The sequence below is a fragment of the Callorhinchus milii genome, unplaced genomic scaffold (genome assembly GCF_018977255.1).
Source record: "Callorhinchus milii isolate IMCB2004 unplaced genomic scaffold, IMCB_Cmil_1.0 Scaffold5, whole genome shotgun sequence".
Taxonomy (NCBI): Eukaryota; Metazoa; Chordata; class Chondrichthyes; order Chimaeriformes; family Callorhinchidae; genus Callorhinchus; species Callorhinchus milii.
In genome coordinates, this window is record NW_024704746.1 from 40,795,393 (window position 1) to 40,810,392 (window position 15,000).

The following is a 15,000-nucleotide window of genomic DNA, read 5'->3' on the forward strand; positions in this document are numbered from 1 at the left end:
ATAAAAATCTGAATTCTCCTTCAGGGCTTTATTTGAAAGGATGCAACCTTAGTGCCAAATGAACCTATACAGACTGAATGTGTCAAGTTGGAACCCCAGTCTTTAGCTAGAGTTAACTTATCTCAGCTTGAATAGCAGAACTACCTAGATTTGGCATCAGTGTCAAACAGCTACTTATTCAGTGGTCGCAATGTTTTATGGCATGTATTCCCTTCAGAAGGTTACCACAATGTTAACATAATATTATTAATAATAATACATGTTGTTGAGACATCTCAATATCCAGTTTCACCCACGAAATATGCAGTCAATTCACTTTACAGTATATTCTGTGAAGCACTTTGAGACGTCTCGAAGATGTGATAAGATGCAATATCAAATGCAAGGATTATTATCTTTATTATTATATCATCTCAAAGCGCTTCACAGGATATACTGTAATTTTGTTGGTGAACCTGACAACCAATTTGCACACAGCAATGTTCCACAAATAGCCATGAACCACGAGTGTCCAATTTTATTTGGAGATTGTTGGCTCGGATACCTGGAGAAACATCCTTGTCTTTTTGAATAGTGCCATGGGATCTTTAATGTCCACCTGAACAGGTAGATGGGACCTTGGTTTAATGTCTCAATCGAAGAACGTCTGTTGAATGGCAGCTTATTGCATTCAGTTTTGTGTATTCTAATTTGAAGAATATATTGATGTAGTTGAGCGTGTTCTGAGAAGAGAGACACTTCTGCTACTTTGGGTTTCAAGGTATTAGGAAATGTCAGCAGAGTACAAATAAAATAATTTTCAATGGAATTTTTCGAATTCACTTCAACTGTCACAGCACAACAAAAGTGCCTGGCTCTGCCAGTCAACTCAAAGAAGCATTGAAACAATAGTATTTGGGCATCTTGTCATTTCTTCATTGAAAATAAATCACAAAATAGGACTTAAATCATTCTTATCTAGTTACCCAAGACAATGCAATTCAAAAAAGAAACAAGGGGTATGTTAATAATTCCTACTATTTTTATTGTATTATGGCAATTTGAATCATACAGTCTCATTCTGTATAAAGAATAAATTCTGTATAAATTCTGTATGTATAAAGAGGATCCATTATTAGAAGATATCACAACAAGAGATAATTTCAGATAGATGTGTGGTGACATGGTAGATATCAATTATCACCTGTATTCAATGAATTAAATTGTTTCTGAAAAGAGAAAATAAATATAATTCAAAGATAGTGAATGGAAAATCATATGGGACCAGCCAATGGCTTCAAAGATCCCAGAGAGATTTGCAAGGTCAAAAAAACTCACGGTGTTGTCCTCAGGTCCTCATCAAAGCTTTAGCGACTATGTCCTCAACCTCTTGGAACTCCCTTCCTCAACCTTCCACCTCACATGTTCTTTATCTGTCTTTATATCCTGCCTAAAAAATCTAATTCTTCAATCTTGCCTCCTCCATCCTCCCTTACTTGGCATCAGATACCATCTGTATGCCATGCTCTGGGATGTATCCTCTGTGAAGGGTGCTATATAAATGCATTTTTTTTGTTGTAGTGACTTGTGAGGTGCACTTTCACCCAAATGTGTGTTCAGTGTCTGGAATGGTTCCTGAAGATTCCTTACATCCTGAGATCCCAATCTTGGCATGCTGTTTGTTCAATGAAGAGTCTGAGAGAAGGTGAAGTTGAATGATGAGTTAACTCTAAGAGCCATTCACACACAGGTTGAGGGCATGGTTGCTAAATTGAGTCTTCTGACTATTCATCCTCTGACTCATGGACATTATTCTGCATTAAATACATGTATGTGTGCTCCAAAGGCACCTTTATTTTATAAGCACCTTTATAAACTTTTTGATATAAATACATTTCTCTCACTGAAAGCGTTAAAGCTAATATTAATAAGAGAATTATTAAACAAATTCAGATAGATACTGTGAATACAAAAAACACAAAATATGTATAGATTTTTTAATTATTTTACACAAAATAATTACTGAAACATCTAAAAACATTATTATTATTAGAATAGGACAAAGTAAGTTTCCAAATTCTGTACATGCGTAGTTTCACAGAGAGGGAACTGTGTTTTGACCTCAAGGCTGGACTATGGGAACTCTCTCTTCTCCGGCCTTCCCAGCACCTCCCTCCACAAGCTGCAGGTCATTCAAAACTCTGCAGCTCGTGTGCTGTCCCGCACCAGGCTTCGCGACCACCCTCCCACCCTCCCACTCCCACCCTCGCTCGCCTCCACTGGTTCCCCATCCCCCAGAGGATCGAATTCAAGATCCTCATCCTCACCTACAAGGCCATTCACGGCCTTGCTCCCTCCTACCTCGCCGACCCACTATCTCCCCTTAATTACCTGCCCGTACCCTCCGTTCCTCTGGCTCCGGTCTGCTCCACATCCCCCGCCCCAACCGCCCTACCATCGGTGGTCGGGCCTTCAGCCTCTCAGCGCCTAGGCTCTGGAACTCCATCCCCCAGTGCCTTCGCCTTGCTTCCTCCCTTTGCTCCTTCAAGGCCGGTCTCAAGAGCTTTCTCTTTGACCGTGCCTTCAGCTCCCCTCTCGACTCTCTACCCCCTCCTCGCTCCCTCCCTTCCCTCCCCTCACCCTGACCATTTTCCCCCTGCTCGGGTCCTGACTCAACTGTCCAGCGCCTTGGGACGTCCTCCCGATGTGAAAGGCACTCTATAAATGAAATCTTGTTGTTGTTGTTGTTTTGAATCTTAAATTTAGGCCAGTTATAATAATAATTATTGTTGCATTTGATATTGTGCCTTTTGCATAAGAAGACATCTCAAAGTCTCAAATTGCTTTACTGAAAACTTGTAGTGACAGTGTACAGAGCCTTGGGCAGACCCCATCTGAAGTATTCCATTCTAAAGTACACCTCAGGAAAGAAATATTGGCCCTGGAGGGATATGGCATAGATTCACCAGAGTGGTTCCAGGCTGAAAGGGTTAAATCATGTGTACAGGTTGCATACATTTGGCTTGCATTCCCTTTAGTTTAGAGGGTTAAGGGGTGATCTAATTGAGGTGTTAAAATGATGAAGGGATTCGATAATACAATACAAAATTACCTTTGTTTAGCGCCTTTCACATCAGGAGAAAGTTCTAAGGCATTGGTCAGTCAGGGATTTGGACCCCAGCTGGGGTCGGGATCGGGGAGGGTGGAGAGCGGGGAGGGTAGGAGATGGTCGTAGGCTCTGTGGAAGAGGAGGGCTTTGAGATGCGCCTTGAAGGAGGCAAGGGAGGGAGCGATGCGAAGGGCAAATACAGAGAAACTATTTCCTCTGGTGAGGGAATCCAGAACAAGGGACCATAATTTTAAAATTCGAGCTAGGATCAATTTTCAAGACAGAGGTCGATAGATTTTTGTTAGGTTGGGGCCTCAAAGGATATGGAGCAAAGTGGGTAAGTGGAGTTAAAGTACAGATCAGCCATGGTCTAATAAATTGGTGGAAATATGCTCAAGCGTCTGAATGGCATTCTCCTATTCCTATGTTCCTACGACAGTATATTTTGTAGGCAAACTATTTATTTAGATAAGCGGCAACACATGAAAGGAATATATCATTCAGTTGAGAGTTGAGAAAATAAACAATTCACTAGTATTCAGTGCAGTTTCAATCCCAGCTCTTAATTTTTAAATAATGATTTTAAGATCCAAACCATGTCCCTCCTTTAATTGTCACCTTTAAGATAATGGCATAGCGTGATTCACAGAATAGAATGACAACTGACAACAAGCTTTCTTAACCGCTTCATTTAAATGCAAAGTAGAAATATCTTGCTTGTCTGGTATTATCATATAAATAAGAAAAGGACTTCAGGTAATTATTCTATGTGTTTTAGATATGAACAGGGTTAAATACAAACTAGAGGATGAAACCCTCTGTGTGGGAAGGAACTTCACAAAATAAAGTAGACTCGCTGTTCAAATGACTCACTTGGTCACAATTATTTTTTGCTTGATGAAAATCTAAAACCTTTGGGGTATAAATGGTTCAGAAGAACTTCTCAGTCACTTAGTGATGATGGTTTACCGATGGGTGCCACAAATGATGGCGCATCTAAGGAAGAAATGATCTACTCCCTCCCTCTTACTGGTCTCATTGGAATCTGCTTATTTGTAAAATATTGAGCAGTCTTGTGAATCTAACGAAAGCTCAGGATGCGGTAAATTGTATAGCAAAGATGTGAGCAATTGGGTGATTGGATGCATAACTGAAATATCTGCTGGTTGGGTGGTGAATTATGGATTATGAATCCCTGTGCTGTTGTGCCGAATTGTACCAACTCTTGATCTTAAGTTTGATCCAATAAATTATTATAATAATAATCCTTGCATTTCATACAGTGCCTTATCACGTCATTGAGAAGTCTTTAAGCACTTCCCAGAATATACTGTAAAGTGTATTTTGTGGGCAACACACGCCCGCCAGTTGCACAAAGCCATGTCCCACAAACAGTTGTGGATTGAGTGACCTTTTTTTAATTATTACACCCCCGGAAAATGATCCGCCTTTTGACTAACAACCGGGTTCCTACTTACTGCTAGATAAAAAGAAGCATTTGGAGTAAGGAAATTTGCCTGAAGTTTTTTTTATATATAAATAAAGATAACAGTTCCAATAATTTATATTGAGACAAAAGAAACTTATCCTGTAAGGAATGGGACAGGGCTTACATGTCAGTTTGGCATGATAATATACTCCAGCTCCTCAGTTCAAAAGGAAACTTTGAAATGTAATATATTTAGTGTAAGATAATGCTTAGTGTTAGTATTCTACTCATATTAACCATACTGTAAATGTAACTTTCACACAAAAGTGCGATTGATCTGTAAATTAAAAAACAAACAGCTCAATGTTGCAATGGGAGGATGGTAGGGTGGGTTTCCTGAAAGGATGAGATCAATGGGCCGTAGGAACTTCATCCAAACCTCTCTTGATCTTGCAATGCTGTTACATGCAGTGGCTGAAATGTAATTGATGCTAGGTTAAATATATTATGGAAGTAGGAACTCAGTTGTTAGTCGATTGGTGGATCACTTTTCCAAGGGTAATAATTCCTTAAAATATAAAATAAATTGGTCATTTCAATCCACAACTGTTTGTGGGACACTCCCGTGCGCAATTGGCTGCTGAGTTTTGCCCACAAAATATAGTCAATTCACTTTACAGTATATTTTTTGAAGTACTTTGAGATGTCTTGAAGATGCCATAAGGCACTATTTCAAATGGAAGGATTTTTATTAGTAGTAGTAGTATCAATGAAACTGGTAAATGTCCTTTATCAAGTCTTCTTATACAGCAAAAAATACAATTGTGCTGTGTGCTCATGAGAACTGTTTACTATCTAGTCTTACCACCAGATGGCGTAGAATATCTTTACAAAGTGGGAGAGCACCTTTTAGAGGTGTTGAAACGAGTATATTATTAAAGGGCAATAATATCCTTTTGCTGCTCTTCAATGTCATTACACTAAATAGTTAAAAAGTATTTCTCACCCTCAGTGGTGCTAATGAATTACTTTGGCAATTCCAAAACCAGGAATATTTCTTGGATGGATCAACTGTTCTAACAGTTAGTATATCTGTCCCTCTGTGTCTCTGGCAAATCGATTCTCAAAACGATTCTATTGCAGCCTTGTGAAGGACACATGTTGTTGTTCTCTGTACAAGTGATGATAAGATGAAGCTTAGGTCAATAGCTTTACATCAGTCTCCACAAAACCCGTTTCATCAAACGGTTGAGACACTGTGACACAACAACTGGGTGATACCTCGCATTTGGTGTTTACTTTCTCATTGCCAATGAGTCTTTGTCCTCAATACTTCACAAAAAGAGCATCTGTTCACTTGTTTGATGAAGTGCATTTGTGTTTTATTAGTGCTGTTTCAGTATTTGGCTGAGAAAATAGGTCACCGTGCAAGACCTCTTTAAAGTGGTTATTAGAGCTGTTCTGGTACAGTTTGTTCCAGGTACCATATTATAGTGACTCATTTTCTTTGTAAAAGGACTTTTCATTTCACTTTTTTCTCCTCAAAATTCTGCCCTTGCCTCTGGGGCCTTTTGGCAAGACCCAAAGCACGATCACTTGAACGGATCTTATTGATTTCACAAAGTGGTGCAGAACCACAGCCCTTCCAGTAGTACTGTTTCTTTCAATGTATCACACCAAGCAATGCAATGGAGAAAGGCAATGTATCTGATGTCTGATGGCCCTATGATGATTTATATTCCCTTCCCTCCATCACAGCAACTTTAGCAAATTGGGGGTAAAACGTTGATACATTTTAATCCAAATACTTTATCCACACTAAAGGAACACATCTTCTTCCTATAATATCACAATAATTTGTAACAATTTAGGTAACAAAGGCCTGAACAAATCTCTTCCTCCTGTGCAACCACCTCTTCTGTTTCTTGTGTGTTATTCATACAAAGAGAAAACAAATCATTATTCAATTACTTTATTCAGAATACCAGCACAAAGGATATTTACATAGAAATATATACTATTTAAATATACAGAAGTTGGACATTCGCATGTAGTGCAAATACAGAAACACAAAATACCAGTTTAAAAAAAACATTATTGAACAAACATCAATTTTATAGTAGAATGCAGCATTTTTATATTGTAAGGTAGTTGTGTAAATACTTTTTGTCTACAATCGGTACCCTCTATAGACTAAGAGATGTGAACTGGGTGGAAAGCTAGGCAATCGGGATGACCACAACAGAGCTTTCTGCAGATCAATCCTTATTTACCTGAGAACAAAAAAGGCTTCCTCTTCCTGAGGATTTCATCCACCAAGCTTTGCAAAAAAAAAGCCAGAGGTAATATCTTTCATAGCTACGGATACAGCATTTGAAATCATAAATGCTCAAGTAGTATCCATTTAGGCTCTATAGTCACACAAACTTCATAACGAATTGTGGGATAGAAACAAGTGGATCGTAAAATTACAAGAGTACATTGCTGGCCCCCACTCCCATTTATTGCATTAGAAAGTACAAGCAAGCTGAGATAAAATTGGACTCAAACCATAGATGTTGTATTTTTACTGATGGAAATACATTTCTACCTGCATTTCATTATTTGTTTTAGATTGATGGATTCCACTGCACTCTAGTCATGAGCATGTTTACTTTTCAGAAGTAACGGCAAGAACAGGATATGATCCTAGATATAGGCAGCACTGCATACAGAACTGAAACATACCCTCTAAACAGCTATTACTTAGCAATTTGCTATATCATTCATTATCCACTTAAATTCATTATCCTACACACACAGACACACAAACACTTGCCAACTAGCTGCGATGCTTGTTATTTAATATTATAATGGATAGCTGGCAGTGAGTTACAAGATGTCATTTCAGCTGAGAAACCACAACAACATAAATTGCAAGAGTGAAGCTCTTGCAGTTTGTATGTCAGCCTGGCTCAGTTGCAAGCAAGCTCCCCTTTGTGTCAGATTGCGAGTTCATGCTCCGAGGTAGGATTTTGAGCTCACAGTCAAAGCTCACACTCCTAATGAAGTGCTGGGGGAAGCACGGTATTGTCAGAGGTGTTATTCTTCTCAGATGACATATCAAACTGAAGTCCCTTCTACCCGGTCATGTGGATGTTAACAATCTCACGGCACGATTTGAAAAGAGAAGGTACTCTGCAAAGCCACGAACATGCTACGGGTTAAACTCATTGCCAGCTATTTGCTACTGAATACAGTATGTATTGAGTAATTGCTAATGTAAAATGTTATCTCTACCTTTCCTACAATTATTCTCTGAAGTACTGGTGCTGAGACATAGCCATTAGTGGTCTAAGACCAGAGAGTGCAAGAGACCATGTACTTCGATCTCCCTGCTCCCCACCCTGCCCTCCACCCTCCCCCACCCTGAACCCAGCTTGGGTCCGTAACTCTGAGTCTGTCCAGCGTCTTGGGACGTCCTCCCAACGTGAAAGGAGCTATACAAATGTAATTTTGTTGTTGTTTCGAGGCTTTTTCTTTGCTGGGGAAATGCTGAATTACAGAATCATAACCTAGATGGTAGAGGCAAATTATCCACTACTCCAGCCAGTAACTAAATCCTGATATCATCTCTGGTCTCACCACTTGGTACAATATTACTTCTGACCTAAACCCATTGCACACATTAGTGGGACTATTAGCCATGTTCCCCAATAACACCCAAACATCAACAAGAAGCAAAAGTAGTAAAACAAACTCAAAGAAAAAATTTCAAAAATCGTCATTTCTACATATTATATATCACCTACATATAATAAAGAACAACAGTTCAAAATGAGTTGCAAGGTAGTAAGACATTTTGGGGCTTGGATGAATAATTTGCCATCTCAATACTCAATGAATTACTTATTTAAAAGTACTCCATCAGTTTAATCCTATAGCCACCATCAATACCAAACGAGGGGAGAAGAAATGGAAAGAGATTGTTTTAAAACAGGACTAAATACGAAAGTTGAACTCATAAACTGCTGCTAATTGTTATTAGGAAATTGTTATTGATCCCCATTTTCTAGTTTAACACCCTGCAACACAAGAAAAGAGTCTCGATTCTTTTAAAAGAAGGAGCATTGAATGAAGAGGTAAGATTGTTGTTGTTTTGAACAGAGTTCAAATCTTTGGCCATGTAAGTTATCAAAAAACAAGCACTTTTGATTACATCAACAAAATCCAAATATTCCACTATTGATAGAAGTCCTATCTGAATATAGATTTGTTGCTTTGTTTCACAAACAAAACGTATCTAATTTGTAGATAAAATGCAGCCCTGGTAAGAATTCTATGATGGTTGACTATGAAAGACATTTGTGCTACATTTTCTTCGGGAACCCATGGCAGCTTTATCTTCATTGACACGTGGCTATTTAAGAGATTATTTGTGCTTCATTTATCCTTGAATGCTACTCTTTGCTGCTGTAATCGGTTTCGCTTGTGCACCTCCTTTTAGCAGAATAGTAATCTGTGGGAGAAATAGAGACAGTGAATACACAAACCACAAGGCTGATGCAGTCATCAAGCAAACAACAACCTTACGAAAGCCTTAGTATGCTGTACATATTTACTTTGGCACTCAGATTAAAAACAATGCGTCTCAAAAGAACAGTGATTTGCCATATACAATGTTTCCAAAAATTTGTGTCTTATGTTTCACTAATCATAATTCTACCGTGTGCAACAGGGCAATTAATTACAAACACTTAAAATATTTCTATTCTTTTAAAGTCAAAATACACAGCATATCTGTGAAGCACATTGGGATATCCTCTCTATTTGAACCATAAGGATATTTATTAAATATTTAAGTTAAAAACAAAATGTGTTAACTTACTAGCCATTCAAAAGCATATTTTTTCATGTGGTATTGAATATTTGGGGGAGACAGAATGTAAAGTGCAATGGAAAAGGATATTAGGAGTGTGAAAGTATTCATGCCCTAAGCTAGGACTTGGCTTCTGCCACTAGAGAGAGCCAGTGAGTTGTGCAAATGCTCTCACACTCAGCCACTGCCAAGTTCCACTGTGGTATTGTTTGTACTCCATTTCTGTTGGTTTACTGCTTGGGTACAGGCCAATGAAAATCACGCTTGCAAGTAAAATTTAAGGCACATTATGCAATTGTGGAACAACTAAATCAACAAAAATATATCAGACCTATGCTTTAGGTGACCTGCATGAGGAAGGAAGTAAATAACATCTTAATTATGTCTTTACCATTAAGTGTGCATTTTCCTTTACTTTATTCCAGAGAGGTACCAGATGTGTTTTTTTTCAGAGGTGAGGGGGAGAAGCGGAAAGGAAAGAAACACTTTCCCTGACGCTTACTAGTTTCTAGTTACATGAAGCATGCTATACAAACTGTTGTATTATTTCAACAATAACAATTTACATTTATATAGCACCCTTCACGCAGAGTAGATTGTTGGAGCGCTTTAGTTTATCTACCAGTTCTTATTTTACCTACCACCAGTCTACACACACACAAATTCTAACATGCAGATCAGGTTTAGTCTTGATTCCTTAAATTTCCTTTTATGGAAAACCATTCAGTTCATTTTTGTGAATCTGTGTACAGTAAAAATGTAATTTATGTTTATTACTGATGCTTTTGCACTGACTCTGGCTGCAAACTTTTGCAAACTCTGGTTGCTTGGAGGAAACCTTGTTTTAAAAAAGTTACTGTTCAGGTTGTGTAAATTACAAACAGATTGTGAAAATCAGAAAGGCCATTTCAGTACCCAGAGAGTTTACCGACTGAAAAAAAAGCATGAATACAACTTTGTATTAGTCAGTGTTCATTTGATTCCAGTCTGACTGTTCTGTTGAAAGGGTTAACCAGTGCAGTGCATAGTTAAGCATTAAGAGAGGCCCAATGGAGAAACCCCTTGTTTAAACAGGTTTTATTCATTTGATGGCCATATTTCCTCAATTCCCGACAGTGATTTTTCACACCAGTGGAAAAAGAAACTATATCACACTTGAGTGAAATATTGTTCTTCTGTCAGTACCATATGTAATCCGCACACACATGTGAAACATCACTGACTGTTGTTGCTGCACACAATGTTCCCTATCAGATTAAAACCCCAATTCATTTTGCAATAAAGAACATTACATCCAAAGTCCAGAGGCCTGAAATTCCACTGAGTCTTAGTCTTTAGGGCTACTCGTATTAAAACTTAAGATTGGTCAGCTTTGTAGAAAATTCTTGAATTCAGTCTAAATTTCGAAGCCGGTTTTCCAGAACACTTGAAAGAACCATCGTGCAAATTTCAACTGAATTGAAGAATTTTCCACAATTCTGCCTTAAATTGTAAGATAAAATGATCTTTTTGACAAAGATTAGTCAGAACTTCAAATCTCTGCTCTAATACATGATGGGCAGAACAGCCTTCTTCTGTGCTGCAAATTTCTATGGTACATTCTACAGTGATGAGAAAATTATAATAATGGGCATTTTCTGATATGATGAGCAACTCAACCTTCGGATGAGATGTTAAACTGAGGTCCCAACTGCCTGTTCAGGTTGACCTTAAAGAACTATTTGAAAAGAGAAGGGAGTTTTTCCCAATGTCCTGGCCAACAAATACCCCAAATAAAATTGGTCACACACTCCATGACCGTTTGTGGGACATTGCTGTGTGCAAACTAGTTGTTGCGTTTCAACCACAAAATACACAGTCAATCCACTTTACAGTACATCCCGTGAAGCGCTTTGAGATATCTTGATGTGATAAGGTGCCATATCAAATGCCAGGATTATTATTAGTATATTATTATTATCTTAAAATGTGCACTCTATTTCTCTGTGATGTTGAAACATATTTCATGCACTTCATTCCCCTGCCCTCAAGTTTCACTCCTCTTCTGAACTCTTTTCTATATAATTATCCACGCTGGGTTATGGTTCAACAGTGCCAGCAGCCCTCCTGTACCTCATCCAAGTGGCCGTTCTTCATGCGACATTGAGTGCTGGCAGCCTACTCGAGCATTACACTCAAGCACGATCCTGTCATCAATCAACCTCCACGCACGTGTCCTATCCATCACTGGGATAGAGATTAGCAGCAGGAATATTGGCTGATTTTTATCCCCTCGCTAACCCAGGGGGCATGTATGCTAATTGCTGTACCTCCTTCTATACACTTTAACAAATGCTAAGATTTGAATCTATACCCAGCACCTAGAATAATCGGGAGCCATTTTATTTATAATTATGCATTTTATCTACAATTATACAGCAGTTTAGAATGTTTCTGAGAGGATTATATTTATACTGGCTAGACTCAGTGGAGATAGAATAACAGTTAGCAGATTGACAGTGGATGTGTAGACTGTGAAACTCTACACTTGGAAGGAATAGCCTTTTAATTATTGCTGTTACTTTTTACTCAAGTCAAAGAATTACAGGCTCTCCAGATGGCTTTGGGAATAGTTGATCCATACATATCCAAGGAAGAATCCCAAATTCCATGCCTAATCTGTGCTGAGTTAATTAATTTCAGCAAGTACAGCACTTGGGCTTCTACAAATGGTTTCAGTATTAGGGAATGGGAAAAAATTAGACAGGTTTCTGACTCCAGGTCACGATCCATGGAGAATTGCAAGTAGACATCAGTGGATACAAATTCTGTTCAGTGTCACCCGCATAGCCAAAGGGCTTCCCATTATACTCATGCATTGCCAAAGGTGCTACTTGTAATGCTGCATGGAATTTTTACTTCCTTGATGAGGGCAGAATTCGACCCTGCAGTGGTCAAACAGCCAGCGAACTCTCACTGACTGACAAAATTCGCACATAAAGAACATCACTTGGTTAAGCCACCAGAGGGCACCCAGTGCTATTGAAACTTCCAGCCATTAGGAAGGGGCATGGAATCAAAATAATAATTGTTGCATGTGATGAAACCCTGATCACATCATTGCAATATCTCAAAGCCCATCACAGGATTTACTGTAGAGTGTATTGGCTGCTTGTTATGTAAGCAAATGCTTTCAGGAGAGGAAGGGAGAAAACTGGAGAAAATATAAAGGATTTAACATGACGTTTATGTCTCCAAATCAACTTTTGGGGAACAATTAAGAGGAATGGTTACAGAAATCAAGTTTTGCAATAAAATGTTTATATACACATTCAGATTTTTTTTCTCTAATAATGTTACAGCAATTCATTTTTTTGGGGGCGGGGCTGTGGAGGAGAGGACCTTCAATGAATGATACCTGTCTGATGTTTTGGACTGTTTTGCACACTTTCAGCATAGCCCAAAACATACACAAATTCAGCAGTCATCTAGAAGTTCAATACAGGAACCAAACACACACAACAATGTATTTTGCGGATTTAAGTGTGGTTCAGTCAACCTGCAGCGAACATCTTTTGTGCGATTTTTTTGGGGAAAAAAATGTTTCATTATCGTTTTAGTTGGGTGGGGGTCAGTCTTAATTCTTTTGAGGCGCTGTGTGCTTTCAGCACCTGTAGACTCAATTCTCTACGATTTCTATTCAAACAAGGCGGAAGATGATATGTCCTCATCCACTTAAGCAAGTAATGCCATTTAACAAAAAAAACCTAAGACCATTTAGATACCTGTCATGCAGGTCTGTCTCCTTTTCTTTGGCTGAGGTGTCCCCTGGGTTTTCCTTTCCTGGGCTTGAACCTCTGGCTGTTGTGAGCAGCTGCTGTTCTGCAGCGTTGCCCCCTGCAGTCCTTGTAAATGTTTCCTTCCACGGATAACGCAGCTCCTGTAAAAAGCCGGGACATCTTGGCAACTCAGCTCTTCCCATTCGAGAGTCCCCGCTGATGGGATTTCCCTTATGAAATCAAAGTTCCATTTTTGCCTGGCAACTTCAATACTTGTCCACAGTAATCGCTGAAAGTCCTCCTGCAGTTGCTCGTGATCGACGGGACCGAATAAGTTTCTTCGGACACGGTCCGCCTTGACCTTCGGGTCTATTTCCACTTTCTCTTCAGACTCGAGTCCCATCATTGCAATGTCCCTGGAGAGCAAGAGCAAGGGGTTAGAAAGGGGGTGGTGGTGGGGGGGGGGGGGGGGGGGGGGGGTGCAACCCCCACACACACACATACACACACAAGCTTCCCAAATCGCTGCGAAAAAAAAACCCACAACAATTTACCAGCAGTACTTTTCACGAGGATCGGTTTCCTGATCACAAACTACTACGGAGTTACTACTGGAGTCATGGGATGGAGTGGGACTCTCCCGATTCATAAAAGCGCCAGAGTTACACCCAGAAACCAGACACAAACACTCCCTCCTCTGCGATACAGTCCCAGTCTCAGTCCAAGTCCAGCGCACCCACTGCAAGTCACACTTTGCCTAATAACTTAATAATAATAAATAACCGACAGTAACTGACACCCTCTCTGACTTGGCCGACAGATCACTGCTCGGGGAGAGGGAGAGGGAGAGAGGGGGGGGGGGGGGGGGGTGGGGGGGGGGGGGAGAGAGAGACTTGTTCCGCCTCAGGTGCGACTCTCTCACCAGGTTCCGCACAGTCCGGGGCGAGCGATACCCTGATCTGCTGTTACGATCGTCCCGTTTTATATCACGTCCACAAAAAAAAATAAAGACAACGCTGAGGTTTCCAAAGGTGCGATCGGCTGCTCTTTGCCGGAATCCCTCGGAACTTGGCTTCGCTTTGCTTTGCTCTCTCTCCTCCTCCTCCTCCTCCTCCTCTCCTCTCCTCCTCCTCCTCTCCTCCTCTGGTCACAGTCACCGAGTGCGTAACATTCCCCAAAGCCACCGCCACCAACAGACGTTTCGAGCATTGCCTCCTCTAAGGCGCGTTTCCCCGCCAGCGGGTCAGTGGCGCTAAGTTTGTGCATCAACTGTAAGTTGTGCAATAATAATAATAATAATACGAGCATTTCTGAGTCACCTTCTCTCATTGCACACACACACACACACACACAGAGACACAGCCCCACCGCAATGACGCACGGATTCTTGCTGAGCTGATCGTTCATTGGGGAGTGGCGTCTGCACAAAACAGGAAAGGAAGGCGGGGGCTGGGGCTTTGGGCTGGGGGGGGCAGGGAGGGGGCAGGGGGCAGGGAGGGGGGGGAGGGGGCAGGGAGGGGGGGGGGCAGGGGCAGGGAGGGGGGGGGGCAGGGAGGGGGGGGGGCAGGGGGGGGGGGGCAGGGAGGGAGGGGGGGGCAGGGCAGGGGGGGGGGGCAGGGCAGGGAGGGGGGGGGCAGGGCGGGAGGGGGGGGCAGGGCGGGAGGGGGGGGGGGGGCAGGGAGGGGGGCAGGGAGAGGGGGGCAGGGAGGGGGGGGCAGGGCAGGGGGGGGCAGGGCAGGGAGGGGGGGAGGGCGGGGGGGGGGGGGAGGGCGGGGGGGGGGGGAGGGCGGGGGGGGGGAGGGGGGCAGGGCAGGGCAGGAGGGGGGGGCAGGGCAGGAGGGGGGGGGGGAGGGCGGGGGGGGGCGGG

At 41.3% G+C, this 15,000-nt stretch overlaps 1 protein-coding gene across 2 annotated transcripts in view; it reads right to left on the reverse strand.

The window, feature by feature from the left end:
• Positions 1-6,473: 6,473 nt before the first annotated feature.
• The window catches only part of cdkn1d (cyclin-dependent kinase inhibitor 1D), a 9,297-nt gene continuing 770 nt past the window's right edge, over positions 6,474-15,000 (reverse strand). Inside the window, exons 1-3 of one of the 2 annotated variants that reach the window (XM_042335687.1) lie at positions 14,056-14,499; positions 13,140-13,549; positions 6,474-9,015 (exon numbers count right to left, since the gene is read on the reverse strand). In XM_042335687.1, coding sequence (XP_042191621.1) covers positions 8,957-9,015; positions 13,140-13,539 — 459 coding nt within the window. In that variant the 5' untranslated portion in view covers positions 13,540-13,549; positions 14,056-14,499 and the 3' untranslated portion in view covers positions 6,474-8,956. Of the gene's footprint in view, positions 9,016-13,139; positions 13,550-14,055; positions 14,500-15,000 lie in introns of those variants that run through there. The other variant, XM_042335686.1, reaches the window with a different exon arrangement.